This window comes from Carassius auratus, chromosome 5 (genome assembly GCF_003368295.1).
Source record: "Carassius auratus strain Wakin chromosome 5, ASM336829v1, whole genome shotgun sequence".
Taxonomy (NCBI): Eukaryota; Metazoa; Chordata; class Actinopteri; order Cypriniformes; family Cyprinidae; genus Carassius; species Carassius auratus.
The window spans coordinates 14,660,790-14,674,988 of record NC_039247.1 but is presented as its reverse complement, the minus strand read 5'-3'; the positions used below and the strand labels follow the sequence as shown (position 1 = coordinate 14,674,988).

The window sequence follows — 14,199 nt, the reverse complement described above, 5'->3', positions numbered from 1 at the left end:
ACTGTATAAATAATAGAGAAATGCGTTTATTTATAATACTTGATAAAAAATTTATTATGTAGAATGATTTGTGGAAATGAGATACAGAAAACAGACATGATTGATATGTTAGCTGTTTAAGCTGGATATACGAATCTTCCAGAGGAAGGGATATTTGAAAATCATCAAAATACATGAAGGACATAAATGTGTTTCTTGCTGAGTTTATCTTCAGAAGGTTGAGATTTGTGTATTGGAGGCCCCCTAGTGGGCCTCTGCGAGAATAGGTCAAGAACAATGTTTCTATTCTAATAATCCTGGGATATGGAAGGCCGATTCAGCATAAAAACGTTCCAGCGTTACTCGTCGTAATTATATTTTTACCATTTTACTATATTTTACAGAGCTCTAAAATTGTATTATTACTAGTAGAAACTCCTATTCATGAGATGCAAAACAGATTGCAGATTTCCCACCTACAAAAGTGCGTTTCAAAATAAAAGTCCTGTAGCGTGGTTCTAAAGTATCCTGAAATATTTTACAGACTTAGGTAACATTAATCATGTTCACATTAAAGTAAAATTAAGATGATGCCTGAGATGAAAGCCTTTTGACAAACTTGATATTAAGGAGAATAAATTATTTTAAAATATTCACAGAGTTTTAGTATTGATATGCAATAATAGAATGATTGTGTTTGTTGTTTAGTAAAATAGTATTGTATTATTTGTCTGATGATGTTCAATTATCAATCAATCCATCCATAACCAAGAGAATTACTAGACGATTTTCATTATCATTATTATTACTATCATCATTATCATAGATTTTGGCCTTTATCATAGACTTTGGCCTTTTCAGAACTTTTACTATTATGATCATTATTATTATCAATGTCATTATTATTATTATCATTACTATTACTATCATCATTATCATAGATTTTGGACTTTTATCATAGACTTGTCAGTGTCCCACATTACACTCCAAAAAATGAAATGTTGGGTTTAATTAAAAATATTATGTCAACAGATTCCACTCAATTGAGTTAATTGTACATGAAAATTGTAATTAATGATGACAAAAAATTAATAATTCCACTTCAGAAACACTACACTCTTTAATTAGGATTTAATTAAGTCCATAACACTGAATCAATAAATAAGAGTGCAGCCGCTCAACACGATTCAACACAAAGACCATTACTTAATTACAGCTCATCAAACAGAGCACAAACACAAACGCAATGTTGCATTTCCAACCATTTATTTGTTCTAAATTAAATCAGAGGTTCTTTAACTCAACTGTGATCTTTTATTACTCAGGTACCTATCTAATGGTGTTACACTTCTGCAAGAGGGTGACAGGAAAACAATTACCCATAATACACTGCAAAATCATCAGCCAATGAGATTCAAGTCTGTATTGGTTTTATTAATCTGTTACTTTTATGCTGTTACAATATTATGTTGGCTGAACAAATAATTTTTAAGTAAAGCTGACAATACACACTTTTTTTGTTGAATGAACTAGACTAAATTAAGTTCACATTGTTAAATTAATTTTTTTAAGTACATTGGCAAAGGTGAAAGTAAATTTTTTTGAGTGTAGGAAGCACCAAATTGTTTTTAGACAACTTGCACTAAAAGCACTAATAATCAATCATAATTGTTACTAGTAAAAATGTAATTATAGAGCTCTATAATTGTAGTTGTTACTAGTACAAATTAGATTATAGAGCTCTTTCATTTAATTGTTACTAGTAAAAATATAATTACGACAAGTAACGCTGGAACGTTTTTATGCTGAAACGGCCCTCCATACTGGGACGCAATTTTTTTTTTTTTTTTTTGGTTACAGCGCCACCTAGCAGCCAATTCTACTGCTAATTCAGACCTATTCCGTAATGCGGGAGGATCCAGGGGGCAAGGAACTCGACCGGATGTTGAAGTCTGGTGGGGGCTGACATCTTGTAGCAGAACTTCACTTGCGTTAGCATTCCCATTGACTCTCATTCATTTTGGCGTCACTTTGACAGCGAATAACTTTACATCTGAGGCGTTTAAAGACTCCGTTTGTCCATTATTTATTTCTAAAGATACACAACAATGTATAAAGGGCTCCATTACCTTCTATGTTACATTATGGCCCCATATAAACAGTTTTTGTAAAAAATAGGCTAACGATTGCGTCATAACCACTTGACTCTCTGTCGCATTACCGTAGACAGGAGGAGAAGCTCGCAGGCAATTAACTTAATATGGCGTACTGGCGTTACATTTTAAAATACTATACAAAATAATTAATCAGAATACTTACTCCTGCTCTTACTTACTACTTACTCCTTACTCCTGCTCACTCACGACAAAGAACTCGGCAGTTTGGACGCACAGCCACTTGGAAGATTTACATCTGTCAGACAGGTTGCTGACGTCGTCAAGCTTCGTTTGAGTCTGCGCGTCAGAAACGGAAGTGCTAAAAATCGCTAAAAATGGGCTTCACTTTTCTCAATTGAGTTCCAATGGGGTCGCTGTGTCCATTTCTTTTACTGTCTATGGGAGGATCATGTGCTTGGAGAGCTAACTTTAGCTAGATGATCATTGCACAGCAGTTCGCTAGAGGCCAGTAGTGCGCGAGCAGATTGAGAACAAACACAAATCAAGAAGAATAATTCTGCTTCTCATACTTCCGGCCATGGCGGAGAAGAAAACAACCGGTAACCGTGCGTCAAGTAAACTTTTGTATATCCTTTGACTTATATCACCGCATGGCATAAATTAATTGTAATGCTTTTTGATCTGTTTCTGTCCCTACGCTTCTCATAATTTGCGGCTAAACATGTCAACAGTTTTTTGATAGATTGATATTATCAGATCATGTAAATCCAGCTGTAGTTCACATTCAGACTTGTCCTCCTCAGTCCGCTCGCAGGATCCCAACCAGCGGCGCGTGCTGGACAGCATGACGCGCCATCGCCGTTTAACCCGCCAGCTCGAGGCGCTCGAGAAAGACAACTTCCAGGACGATCCTCACGCGAGCCTCCCGCAGCTCGTTAAGCGGCTGCCGCAGTTCGACGAGAGCAACGAATCCGGTAACGAATCGAGTCGGTGTTGTGCATCAGTGCCCATCCTTTTGCTCGCATTAAATCCTTCTTTACGAACTCTATCCGACGTTGACAGCTGTGTTTGTCTTTATTGTTCTCGCCTAAATTGGATTCTGATTTCAAGGCAAGCGGAGAAAGAAGACGAGGGGTGATCATTTTAAACAGAGGTTCCGTAAAAACTTCCAGGCTCTTCTTGAGGAGGAGGTAACGCATCTGTGCTGAGAAACATCCAGAGAGAAACTCGCACTCTTTTCTTGGGTGAATGTCATGACTCGTATAACGTAAAAAAAAAATAAAAAAGATTCCTCAATAGTCAAATTTATGCACACCATGTAAAATTATTAGTTCCTGGCTTAAACAAAATCTAGTTTCTTCTCTTTTTTGGAGACCTGGATATGTTTTGTATTTGTACCCCTCTCTCTCTCTCTTTCAGGACTTGAGTGTCAGTGAGGGTCCGAACTATCTGATTGCATGCGCTGAGCCCTCGAAGTTTCCTCAGCGTCATTTCTGTGCAGTGTGCGGCTTTCCATCAAACTACACTTGTGTGTCATGTGGAGCTCGCTACTGCTGTGTCCGATGTTTAGGAACACACCATGAGACCAGGTAACACTCGCTCACACGTGTGGGTGGAACGCAACACTATTCCTCAAAAGTGAAACCAGATAATAGCACACAAACAATTGTGTTATCACACACTGACACCGCAAGATAAGATAATCGAACAATTCACCCCAAAATTAAAATTGGCATCGTTTACCTCACGTCCAAACCTGTATGGCTTTGTTTTTCTGTGGAGAAGAATATATTTTGAAGAATGTTTTCCAAGAAGGAGAAAGTTATACAGGTTTAGGGTAGGTAAATGAGGGCAGAATTTTCATTATCCATTTAAGAAATGAAACCCCATTAAAATAGATTAAATACTAAAGTAAACTAATAGGACTAGGGAAGATGAAATGTGTGTAAATTGAGCTCTTTGTCTTTTCAGGTGTCTAAAGTGGACGGTATGATTTGCTCCTCAACTGAACTCCTATCAAAATTAAAATAAGCTTATGGGTCAAAATGCACACTTGCGATTTATGTCCCTCAGAAGCATTACATTAATTTGCCTGCACAATAAACATGTTGAGATGTAAATCACTAGAAGCCTTTGACCTGACTGTTAAAATAATAACCTGTCATCTCTGCACTTCATTTGAAAATTCACATAATAGGATGAAACAAAGCATTTGCAAAAAAAAAAAAAAAAGAGCTGTTGAAGTATTGTAATTGGAGTTAATTCTGTTCTTATTAAAATATAAGTCAATGCAACTGAAAAACTGCTGTTGACGTGTTTTGTACTAAATGACCATGATTGGCAGGAAGGAAAGACTTGCATCTTATGGTTACAAAAGTAAAAAACATGTTCTTTAGAAAGCAAAATACCTATTCACAGATTTCATAATTAAAGGAACCTGCAGCAGTTAACAATGGTTTTTGTATATGAAGTTTTATAATTTAACACAAAGTATTGCTTTTGTTTGTAAATATGTATACATGTTTATTGCTATAAAATGCTGTTTTCTGAAACAATTAAATGACTAGAAGTGGTAAAAATGTGCTTGGTTTGTGATCTGTTTTGCAAGAAGACATGTATTTTTAAGACTTTGCTGTGCACTTGAAAATGTCACTGATGGATTTAAGGTAAAAACATTAAAATACATGCATAAATCATCCATATTTCTAAAAGTATAAAAAATAATTATGAGCTGGAAATATTTTCACACTTAAAAATACCATTTCCCCTCAATACTCTTCACACATAATTTCATTATGAGCACTAACATGTTTTAAATTTCCAGTGTTTCATCACTGATAAAGGTGGTAAATCCTTAGACTAAAGTTTTTTGTTGTTGTTGTTCATTTACGGCACATAATATACAGCTCCATATGAGCATCATTCTGATTTAGACCCCAAATTGCATTCATCCCGTTCACTTTGTGCTTTGAGCATCATTTAGGAGAACCGAAAAGCTAAAATATTCAACATGAAAACAAAACTGAAATAAGTATGTTTCTCAGCTGTTTCAATAACTTTGTGCTTTCCAACAATTCTATATGAAGCGCAGCTCGTGTGTTTCGGCCAGTCCGCAGCTGGTTTTATGTTTGTGGAAAAGTTCAGACAGAGCCTTCATGTATAAACTGTGGTAATGATCCACCTGTTCCTGAGATGGACTGCCAACCTTAGGCACAGTAATGGGACCGCCCACTGAAAGAGACAAAGGTACACTGCATTCACTAAAACATGCTACTTGTACTGTCTGAATAAAAGCTCGGTAGTTCTATACATTAACTTTGCAAAATCAATAATTTAGCAAATATTATATAGTGAAATGCAAGTGTTTTGAACCTACCTACAGTGGTGACAGGACGTCTGTATGGCAGAAGCAGCCAGCGCCCCCCAGTGAAGAGACATGGAGCAAAACCCATAATCTGCTTAAAAAGAGCCTGCAGCCGTCGACCCACGCTGCCCTCAGACAGAACCACCTGTTGAAATAGTTCGTTCTCACCGAAGGAGTACACGGGAACCAGGTCAGCCCTGAGTAAACAGCAACAAGACACAAGAGATGTCGTCATGTAAAAATGTGAAAAGTATTTCATAAGTTGCTGCTTATGTTTGTATGTGAATACATGGTAAAGTTGCTAATGCTGCATTTTTCAGGGTTCCCTTTTTTTAATCAATTAACTTCTATTATTTCACCATGACTTTTTCGTTCAAGTTCTTCCTCCTTCTAGTTAAAATGATTTCCATCTTCTATTTTGAACAGTGAATCACATGTAAATTCACTGGTGATTTGGAGGTTTAAACCAGCGGTTCTTAACGTTTTTGGCTCGAATGCCCCCATTGTCTACTTGTCCCTCACAATGTTCAAAGCCCCCCCTCCCCTGTGGAAAGTAAGATATTTCCTCCAGTATTTCTGCTATAATTATAACAAAGGTACTTGTATTTATTTAATCTTCTTCATTCTTTTTTTTTTAGCCTTTGAGTAAGCTGTTTTAATTTATTAATAATAATAAGAAGACTTTGCATATTCATTGTATTAATAGTAATATACTAATTAGAATCATTTTAGTCATCCGGTGGCCCCCTTGGAAGTTTGTTGAGGCCCCATAGTGGGTCCGATCACTGATTGAGAACCACTGGTTTAAACTTGATCGTGATCATGATCTTGTCTTGTTCGTGTCTTTTCCTCACCCATGTTCAAGAGCCAGTCGTACAAAACCCTTCCTGTGTTTCATGACTACAGTGTTCACTCCTGGAGACGAGGTAAGTGATTCCTCTGCCCCACCAATGATGATGACTACAGCGTTACTCACACCAGTACGGCTCAGCAAGTAATCTAAACTCTTCTTACTGACAGGCAACAGACCTGAGAATGAGAAATAGATGGAGAAACACTTCATCTTTTTCAAAATGTTCTCAACATCTTCTTTCTCATTAAGTCTCACTTTAGCTTTTGTTTTACTGACCTGCAGCTAAAATATACTCTCTGAAGAGAGGAAGGCGGAAAAGTCCAGCCAGGATTGCAAGCACGGGGCGTATACCAGGAAAGGTTTCTGCAAATCCATTACGGTCTGTGCTGAAACACGAGAAGGCTCCCACACACATGATGCCGTGGGGGTGACAACCCATAATATAGTTCTTACTGGGATTCAATTCAGCAGTCTTTACCAGCTGAAGGAATAGAAAGTCAAAGAAGGATAGAGAGAAAAAATGGGTGGGATGCACAAAAGATTAAAGAGCTGAAGTTGAAGAACAGCTGTTGGTAGTCAGTAACAAATGTTTTGTGTCGGTTACTGGGTATATTGTTTACCTTCACTGGAAAATAATCTCTGAAGTGTTTCCATACTTCCCAGTTTCGCACAAATTTTGTTCGTCTGCCACCTAGTGGACAGAGAAAATAACAATTTGAAAAATGTTTAATTCTATCAGAAAGTGAAAGCTGTTAATTAAGAATTAAATGGAATTATAATTTATGAGGTCAACTTGTGAATTTAGATGGATAAGTCACCTAAAAATGACAACTCTGATAATTTTCCGCCCTCATGTCTTTCCAAACCTATATGGCTTAAGTGGAGCAGTGACTATTGATCCTTGACAAAAAACAACATACTTTTCTCAGAATGTCTCATTGAAACCTGAAAAGTCAGTCTTACAGGTTTGTAACGACATGAGTGAGTAAATAAAGATGACAGCACTTTCATTTTTAGGTGTGCTATCCATTAAACCATCCACAAGTGTTTATGTGTGTAATAAATTTTGTGACTGTTAAGAATAGAAATGTGTGTTCTAGTGATGGGTTTACCTCTTTCAGGTGTATGCCAATCATAGATCTGCCAGGAGAAGTAGAGTGTGGGAAAGAGCCACAGAGAAGTGAACATCAAATAGATCATCAGCAGCAGACAGGCCGCTCCTGCACACACACACACACACACACATGCAGAATTAGTGATAATGTTACAGTGTCAATCTGACACACAAGGGGAAGCATCATGGAAATTTCTATTTAGCACCCAACAGTTTTTTTTTCTTTCTGTGTGTGCTGCAGGTCTTACCTAAAAACAGAAATGAAAACACCCATTGTAAAACACTTATATCCTCAATTAACTCCTTCCACTGTGACCTGTCCTCCTTCCCCATTAACTCTGAAATTGAGAAAGAGAGGACAAAACAGAGAAGGCGAAACAGATTAAGGTTGGTCACACATTCTTCTCAGTGTTTTACTGCTGATCACACATCACCCTAGATGAAATATTGTTATTTGAACAAGCTGAATAATTCACTAAAATGTCTGTGTTAAAAAAAAAAGACTCAAATGTCACATTTTAATTCAGTTGGGGTAAGAAAACTATTTGCAATTATGCGCAAGTCTTTGAACCAATGACGTGAAGTAGTGAATAGCCGTTTATTATATGTTTCAATGTATTATATTACAGACCCTTTTTTATTCATGGGTTTAGTGTCTAATATTAGATTTAGACTAATATTAGTTTTTTTTTTTTTTTTTTTTTTTTTTACGAACAATACATTTCTAAACTGGACATGAGCATATGGACAATAGTAAGCTGTATAATCAAATATAGGAACAATATAGGAACCATCTAGTTAATTCAAATGGATCCTAGCAGCTACTTTATGATGTTATATCTTGATAATTATTTACAGCGGTTTGATTTGATATCATAACTGCTATAATTGTTGAACCTGGACCTACTTCTGTGACCTGTTGCACCTGGGATGTGTGCACAAACTTGTTGGAGCAGCAGACCCCATCATTTATTTAGCTGACAACTGAGCTAAAGCTCCTAAACATTTTAAAAGGGTTGATTTATTTGCAAAAACAATGTTTGTGTATTAATATGGCGCCATATACTTCCTCAGTTGGCAAAGGTGCAGATTAAGATGCAGACTTTGGGTATAGACAGTTTTAGAATGGATAGGAATGCTTTTAAAGAAATTTGTTAGCAGTAGGTTTCTTTACCGTACACAGTGGGGAAAAAATAATTAAATTTTACAGTAACTTTTTATAAATGTATATGCAACCAAATAATATATGATTACATAATCAGGATTACGGTGAAAATCAGTAAAAAGAGGTTTTAATTAATTTTAATTTAGAATGCAGCTTTCTATTTTCCAACCTGTGTCTTAATGGTGCTTATCAGCCTCACAAACCTGATTATAGAACTTCAGAGATAGCCATTTTATATCATTATTGATGTAAAGAGTTATCCCAGAATGCCTCTCATTAATCATTAAATTACCTTTTTTAAACGTGACATTCGAAACCAACTTGTTTAGTTAAATATGCTAAGCAAGTAGCTATCATTTAAATATTTACAATCTGACATCTTGACCCCACTTGAGATGTTGAGTTATGTGACCTTCCAATCAAATCCACAGTTGCATTTAAATTATGAAATATGTGAACTAATTAAGTCAGCATACTTGCAACGTTTAGTGTTACGACACACCAATACAATAATGTATTTAAACATTTAATTTAATTGAAATGTATTTAAATATTTAGGCCTACCGTTTAACCAGATTTAAGGTGTTAGTTACAGGATTTAAAACTTTAGGTTAAAATTTAAACCATTTTCAGATGTGAAGTCATTCTCCAGTCAAATCCTGTAACGTAACCGTACTGAGATCCGTGAGAGCCTACCGTTATCAGTTCCCATTAAGTGGTCAACTTTTTTTAGTGATCCCTGTAGCAAACGATTCCTCTTCCTCTTCCTCACCTTCACTGATAGAAGCCTCTCTCGTTTCTCTTGTTTGCACTTTGATCAGTTCACTTGGTCAAACAGATAACGATTCGCTTTCTAATCGCGTCAATGTAAATGTATGTGGACACTTTTCAGAACCTGCTATCGGGTGTTTATCTCCAATCACTTACGAATCCGCGTCCGCATGACTGAAAGTCGTTTCTTTAAATCACCCTTTGGTTAACATGAATCGTTCGTAAACAACAAATAACGCATTTTTACACTGTTGTGGCGCCTAGGCAACAAAAACGCAACTAACGCCTACCCTTGTGTCAGAATAAGACATGAGATAATGAGATATCGTTAATATTTCCTGCTACACTGAACGGCGAGCGGCGCGGTTTTGTTGAATGAACGCTCCTGTAGAAGGGTGGAGCGACTGTGCCGGTGCGCGTGCAGTGCGCTCTCACAGGCGATGCGTTTGAAAATGTTTTGCCTATAATGCAAGGTACTCTTGCTTCCTGATGTAGTGCTCACAGTAAATATTGCGTCATCTCTCTTTTGTAACGAGTCAAACCTGTTTTTTTTCTAGTCAAAAGGATGAACCTTAGAGATTGATATACACATTTTTTGTTGTAAGTCTATTCTTTTATAATTAGTTGTGCCCATGAAGCAAAGATTTGAAGCATCAGGTTGTGCACACACACACACACACACACACACACACACATATATATATATATATATATATATTAGTGGTGGGCATAGATTATTTTTTTTAATCTAGATTAATCTCACTGTGATCTTGAAATTAATCTAGATTAAAATGGCTCATTCGAATTCTGCCGACAGCATTCAGAATATGTGTGTTACCCAAATAAAATTTACAAACAGTAAGTCTTTGAGAAGGGGTTTATCAAGCTAGGTGGTGCATTAGAAAAGGGGCTCATCTCTTGTTTCCAGAATGCATCACAAAGTTCTTGAAAAATTCCACATTGCACAAGGTGCAAGCAACCTTATGCCTGTTTCACACCAATGTTTAAGTTTTTTTTTTTTTTTTCAAGTTTGTAGGTGTCAAGGTACAGACACCAAATAATTAAGTGTAAAATAGCACTGGATAGTCTTCAATGTAAAAATGAAATCTACAATCAAACCTACATTTATTCAGACACCTTCAACATTTCTCACATTATTACAGTTTTGTTATATATATGTAAAATAATATCTGGTGTCTGAATAATTTTTGGTTTGACTGTTAAAACTACAAAGTAATTCAGTGAAAATAGCAGTGAGTGATTTTCATTTTCATTTTCTTGGATTAACATTACAGCAGCCAGTCGCTAAATTATGCGCGGTCACTTAAGAAACGATGAACGCATCCAATATAATACACATCCCATTTTTTCCCTCAACTGTTTACTTTCACTTCAGAAATAACTGACAGTTTTTTCGAGCATAATTTCCAAGGTGGATATTTTGACATATTTTGTATGTATTTGTCGGCACAAGAGCAAAAATGAGCAAATTCGATGTTCAAGTGTTTTGAGACGCCTTTCTTTTCGCTGTCCATGATACGCGGCTCTCTTTCTCTCAGCACCGAACACAGCGCGAGTAACCAGCTACTCTGTTCAGTTTTTCCGCGTCTTGTGTTTGGATGCTTTAATGTTTAAAGGGGGGGTGAAATGCTATTTCATGCATACTGAGTTTTTTACACTGTTAAAGAGTTGGATTCCCATACTAAACATGGACAAAGTTTCAAAAATTAAGTTGTACGTTTGAAGGAGTATTTTTGTTCCCAAAATACTCCTTCCGGTTTGTCACAAGTTTCGGAAAGTTTTTTTTCGAGTATGGCTCTGTGTGACGTTAGATGGAGCGGAATTTCCTTATATGGGTCCTAAGGCACTTCTGCCGGAAGAGCGCGCGCTCCCGTATAACAGAGCACTGAGAGCACAACAGACATTCACTGATCAGAGCGAGAGTGTCGCGAAAAGTCACAAAAGAAGTGTGTTTTTGGTTGCCAGGGCAAGACAACCCTGCACAGATTGCCAAAAAAAAAAAACAGCATTAAGGGACCAGTGGATGGAGTTTATTTTTACAGAGCATCAACGGAGTTGTGCAAGTGTTTTTGTATGTTCCCTGCATTTCGAAGATGCTTGTTCACAAGGCCCAGTTTGACGACGGATTTGCATATCGTTTATTTCTTAAGGATGATGCAATCCCAAGGAAAAAGGGTCACGATCGTGTGTTGGAACCGCAGGCGGTGAGTAAAACTGCTTCAAATATCTCTGCCTCCTTGTTAGTGCGTCCCCTCCCATGCCAGAGACCCGGGTTCGAGCCCCGCTCGGAGCGAGTCGTTGCTGCTGCTGCTCTCGTTCCGTTTCAGCCTCTGGATCTGATTCTGGATCATAAATAAACGGCTGAATCTGACTGTTAGCCATGGTTTGTTTTGGTTGTTTTTCCTCACGGTAATGTCACAGCTTCCACATCCTCTCAACGCAAAAGCCTATTCGCGGTCGTGATTCTTTAGCTCCGCCCACACGTCACGCCTCCAGCCGGTCGTGTTTTTCCGGGATAAATCGGTACAGACTATCTTTCTCTTATGAATATAATAAAACTAAAGACTTTTTGGATTTATGAAGGATGCAGTACTACTCTATAGGTACTCAAGATTAACAGGATATTGAGTGAAAACGAGCATTTCACCCCCCTTTTAAATCGACATGCGGTAAGGCGTAAAAACATGTGAAAAAGATAAACTTTCGTGACGATGCGCAGCAGTGGCCCGTCAACTGTCCTGAGCATCTTTTAGGCTGGTCTCAGCCAGTCGGTTATATAAAATATCAAGGTGAAAGTCATCATAGCTTGCTTAGTATAGACCCAGCTCCCAACCCAACTTCGCCCGATAAGAGTCTCGTGTTAACGCAGCACTTTAACGCTGATAATGGGCCACCACTAATATAAATATACATTATATTATTATTATTATTTTTTTTTTCATGGTCTCTATATTCATATGGATACATTACTAACTGCAGGATTTGCATTATCTCGGAACATTACTTTGACATTCACCTTTGATAACAGAACACTCTTAAAGGGTCAGTTCACCCCAAAATGAAAACGATTTCATTAATTACTCACCCTCATGTTGTTCCAAACTCCTAAGACCTTCATTCATCTTTGGAACACAAATTAAGATATTTTTGTAATCTGAGAGCTATCTGACTCTCGATAGGCAGCAATGCAACTGAAATGTCCCCAGGTCCAGAAACATATTAAATACATCAGTAAAACAGTCCATGTGACATCAGTGGCTCAACTTCAGTTTTGCGATGCAACGAGAATACTTTTTTTGCGCAAAGAAAACAAAAATAACAATTTACCATTCTTTTCCCCAGTTATGTCTTCCAGCATTTTAGCTAATATCACAATTCACGCTTTCCCCATGTGTAATCAACACTGATTATGTCCAATACATTTTTGGGTACTCTCCAAAATGGCGGAAGACTTAACTCAGTGGAGGAGACTGGTTAAGTAAAAAATTTGGTAGCACTTTATTTTACAGTCCTGTTCCTCATGTACATACTATGTACTTATTATAATAATTACAATAACTATGTAATAACTAGGTACTAGGTACTAGGTACTACCCCTAAACCTAACCATACCCCATGTTACCTTGTATTACCAGAGCTTTCTTAGATAAATACACTGTAAGTACACTATAAGTACATGTTAGTACATGTACTGTAAAATAAAGTGCAACCAAAAAAATTTTTTTGTTTTCTTTGCTCAAAAAAAAAAATTTTTATTCTTGTAGAATTGCAAAACTGAAGTTGAGCCAGTGATGTCACAAGGACCGCTTTGCCGATGTATTTAATACGTTTCTGGACCTGGGAACATTTCAGTTGCGTTACTGTCTATGGAGGGTCAAATAACAATGCGATTTCATCAAAAATATCTTAATTTGTGTTCTGAAGATGAACGAAGGTCTTACAGGTTTGGGACGACATGAGGGTGAGTTATTAATGACATCATTTTCATTTTAGGGTGAACTTACCCTTTATTGCATTTTCTGTAAAGCTTGTTTTAAAATGATATTTGTAAAAAGCACTATACAAATAAAATGAAGTCATGACTGCAATTGACTCAACCAAAGTTAAGAAGCCTTAAATTCTAACTTTTAAACTGGTGTCTTGACAATGATTTGTTCAGTTTTGTTCATACCAGTTCAACTGATTTGCAAAAAGAACTGGATCAAAAACAAAGTTCACCAATTAGTCGGTTAAAAGATTTGCAATTTAAGAATGAAAATTGTACATTAAATCTTATATAAAGTGAAAGAATTGAGCAGTCATTTGAGGAATAACCCATTTCATCTACTGTATCGCATGTACAGAAATATCTCAAACCATGCATCATTTGTGTAAATTCATGTTTACAAGTCTATTGCATTCTCTTGTGTCATTACTTTAGGCTACCAAGTTATTTTTTTGTGTGTAAAGGCAAATTGTGATTTATTACTGATAAATGGTTACATGCTTCCCAATTATTTCTGTTCAATCTCATGTCGAATGCACATGAGCTACTCCAATTAAATGTGTGATGATGACACAATGACTCTCTGCCATCCTGAAGTGTGAGTACTGTTATTTTTATTATTTGTTCTCCATGTCTTCAAGTATTACTTCTCCCTCACTTGTCTCTAACTCAAATCACAAATTTTTCTCACGCCTGCATGAATAGCACATGCAGGAGATCATGTAGGTTATATCTAACTGTGGGGATGTAGTGAGAGCAAGAGGTTTATGAGCTGTTCTTGCTGTTGGTATTTGGTCTGTGATGGTAGGTGATTATGTGGATGAGTGCTG

At 36.8% G+C, this 14,199-nt stretch overlaps 2 protein-coding genes across 9 annotated transcripts; one reads left to right on the top strand and one right to left on the bottom strand.

Moving 5' to 3' along the window:
• The first annotated feature begins 2,523 nt into the window (after positions 1-2,523).
• Positions 2,524-4,675, top strand: LOC113077565 (zinc finger HIT domain-containing protein 1-like). 6 transcript variants are annotated; one of them, XM_026249917.1, is made up of 5 exons: positions 2,524-2,695; positions 2,900-3,070; positions 3,207-3,286; positions 3,516-3,685; positions 4,068-4,675. In XM_026249917.1, the coding sequence occupies exons 1-5, from the start codon at positions 2,674-2,676 to the stop codon at positions 4,087-4,089; spliced, it is 465 nt and encodes a 154-aa protein (XP_026105702.1). In that variant the 5' UTR covers positions 2,524-2,673; the 3' UTR covers positions 4,090-4,675. The 6 variants fall into 6 exon arrangements, with proteins under 6 accessions (XP_026105702.1, XP_026105689.1, XP_026105696.1 ...); XM_026249904.1 differs by having other exon boundaries at positions 2,900-3,082; XM_026249911.1 differs by having other exon boundaries at positions 2,524-2,701.
• Positions 4,676-4,816: 141 nt separating this feature from the next.
• mogat3b (monoacylglycerol O-acyltransferase 3b) lies at positions 4,817-9,826 on the bottom strand. Of its 3 annotated transcripts, none has more exons than XM_026249898.1 (8): positions 9,289-9,826; positions 7,676-7,765; positions 7,426-7,533; positions 6,934-7,004; positions 6,590-6,794; positions 6,315-6,489; positions 5,477-5,657; positions 4,817-5,327 (listed from the first exon to the last, which is right to left on the bottom strand). In XM_026249898.1, the coding sequence occupies exons 1-8, from the start codon at positions 9,302-9,304 to the stop codon at positions 5,250-5,252; spliced, it is 924 nt and encodes a 307-aa protein (XP_026105683.1). In that variant the 5' UTR covers positions 9,305-9,826; the 3' UTR covers positions 4,817-5,249. The 3 variants fall into 3 exon arrangements, with proteins under 3 accessions (XP_026105683.1, XP_026105681.1, XP_026105682.1); XM_026249896.1 differs by having other exon boundaries at positions 5,473-5,657; positions 9,289-9,825; XM_026249897.1 differs by having other exon boundaries at positions 5,473-5,657; positions 9,365-9,825.
• Between the last annotated feature and the right edge of the window lie 4,373 nt (positions 9,827-14,199).

Bases quoted from the DNA above. Each gene is read 5' to 3' on its own strand.
- mogat3b (XM_026249896.1), bottom strand. The intron at 7,534-7,675 runs GTAAGACCTGCA...GTGTGTGTGCAG, and splicing joins GTTTTCATTTCTGTTTTTAG to GAGCGGCCTGTCTGCTGCTG. The intron at 5,328-5,472 runs GTAGGTTCAAAA...TGTCTCTTTCAG, and splicing joins ACGTCCTGTCACCACTGTAG to TGGGCGGTCCCATTACTGTG.
- LOC113077565 (XM_026249899.1), top strand. From the start codon at position 2,674: ATGGCGGAGAAGAAAACAACCGGTAACCGTGCGTCAA. The intron at 3,083-3,206 runs GTCGGTGTTGTG...TCTGATTTCAAG, and splicing joins CGAATCCGGTAACGAATCGA to GCAAGCGGAGAAAGAAGACG. The intron at 3,686-4,067 runs GTAACACTCGCT...TTGTCTTTTCAG, and splicing joins GGAACACACCATGAGACCAG to GTGTCTAAAGTGGACGGTAT.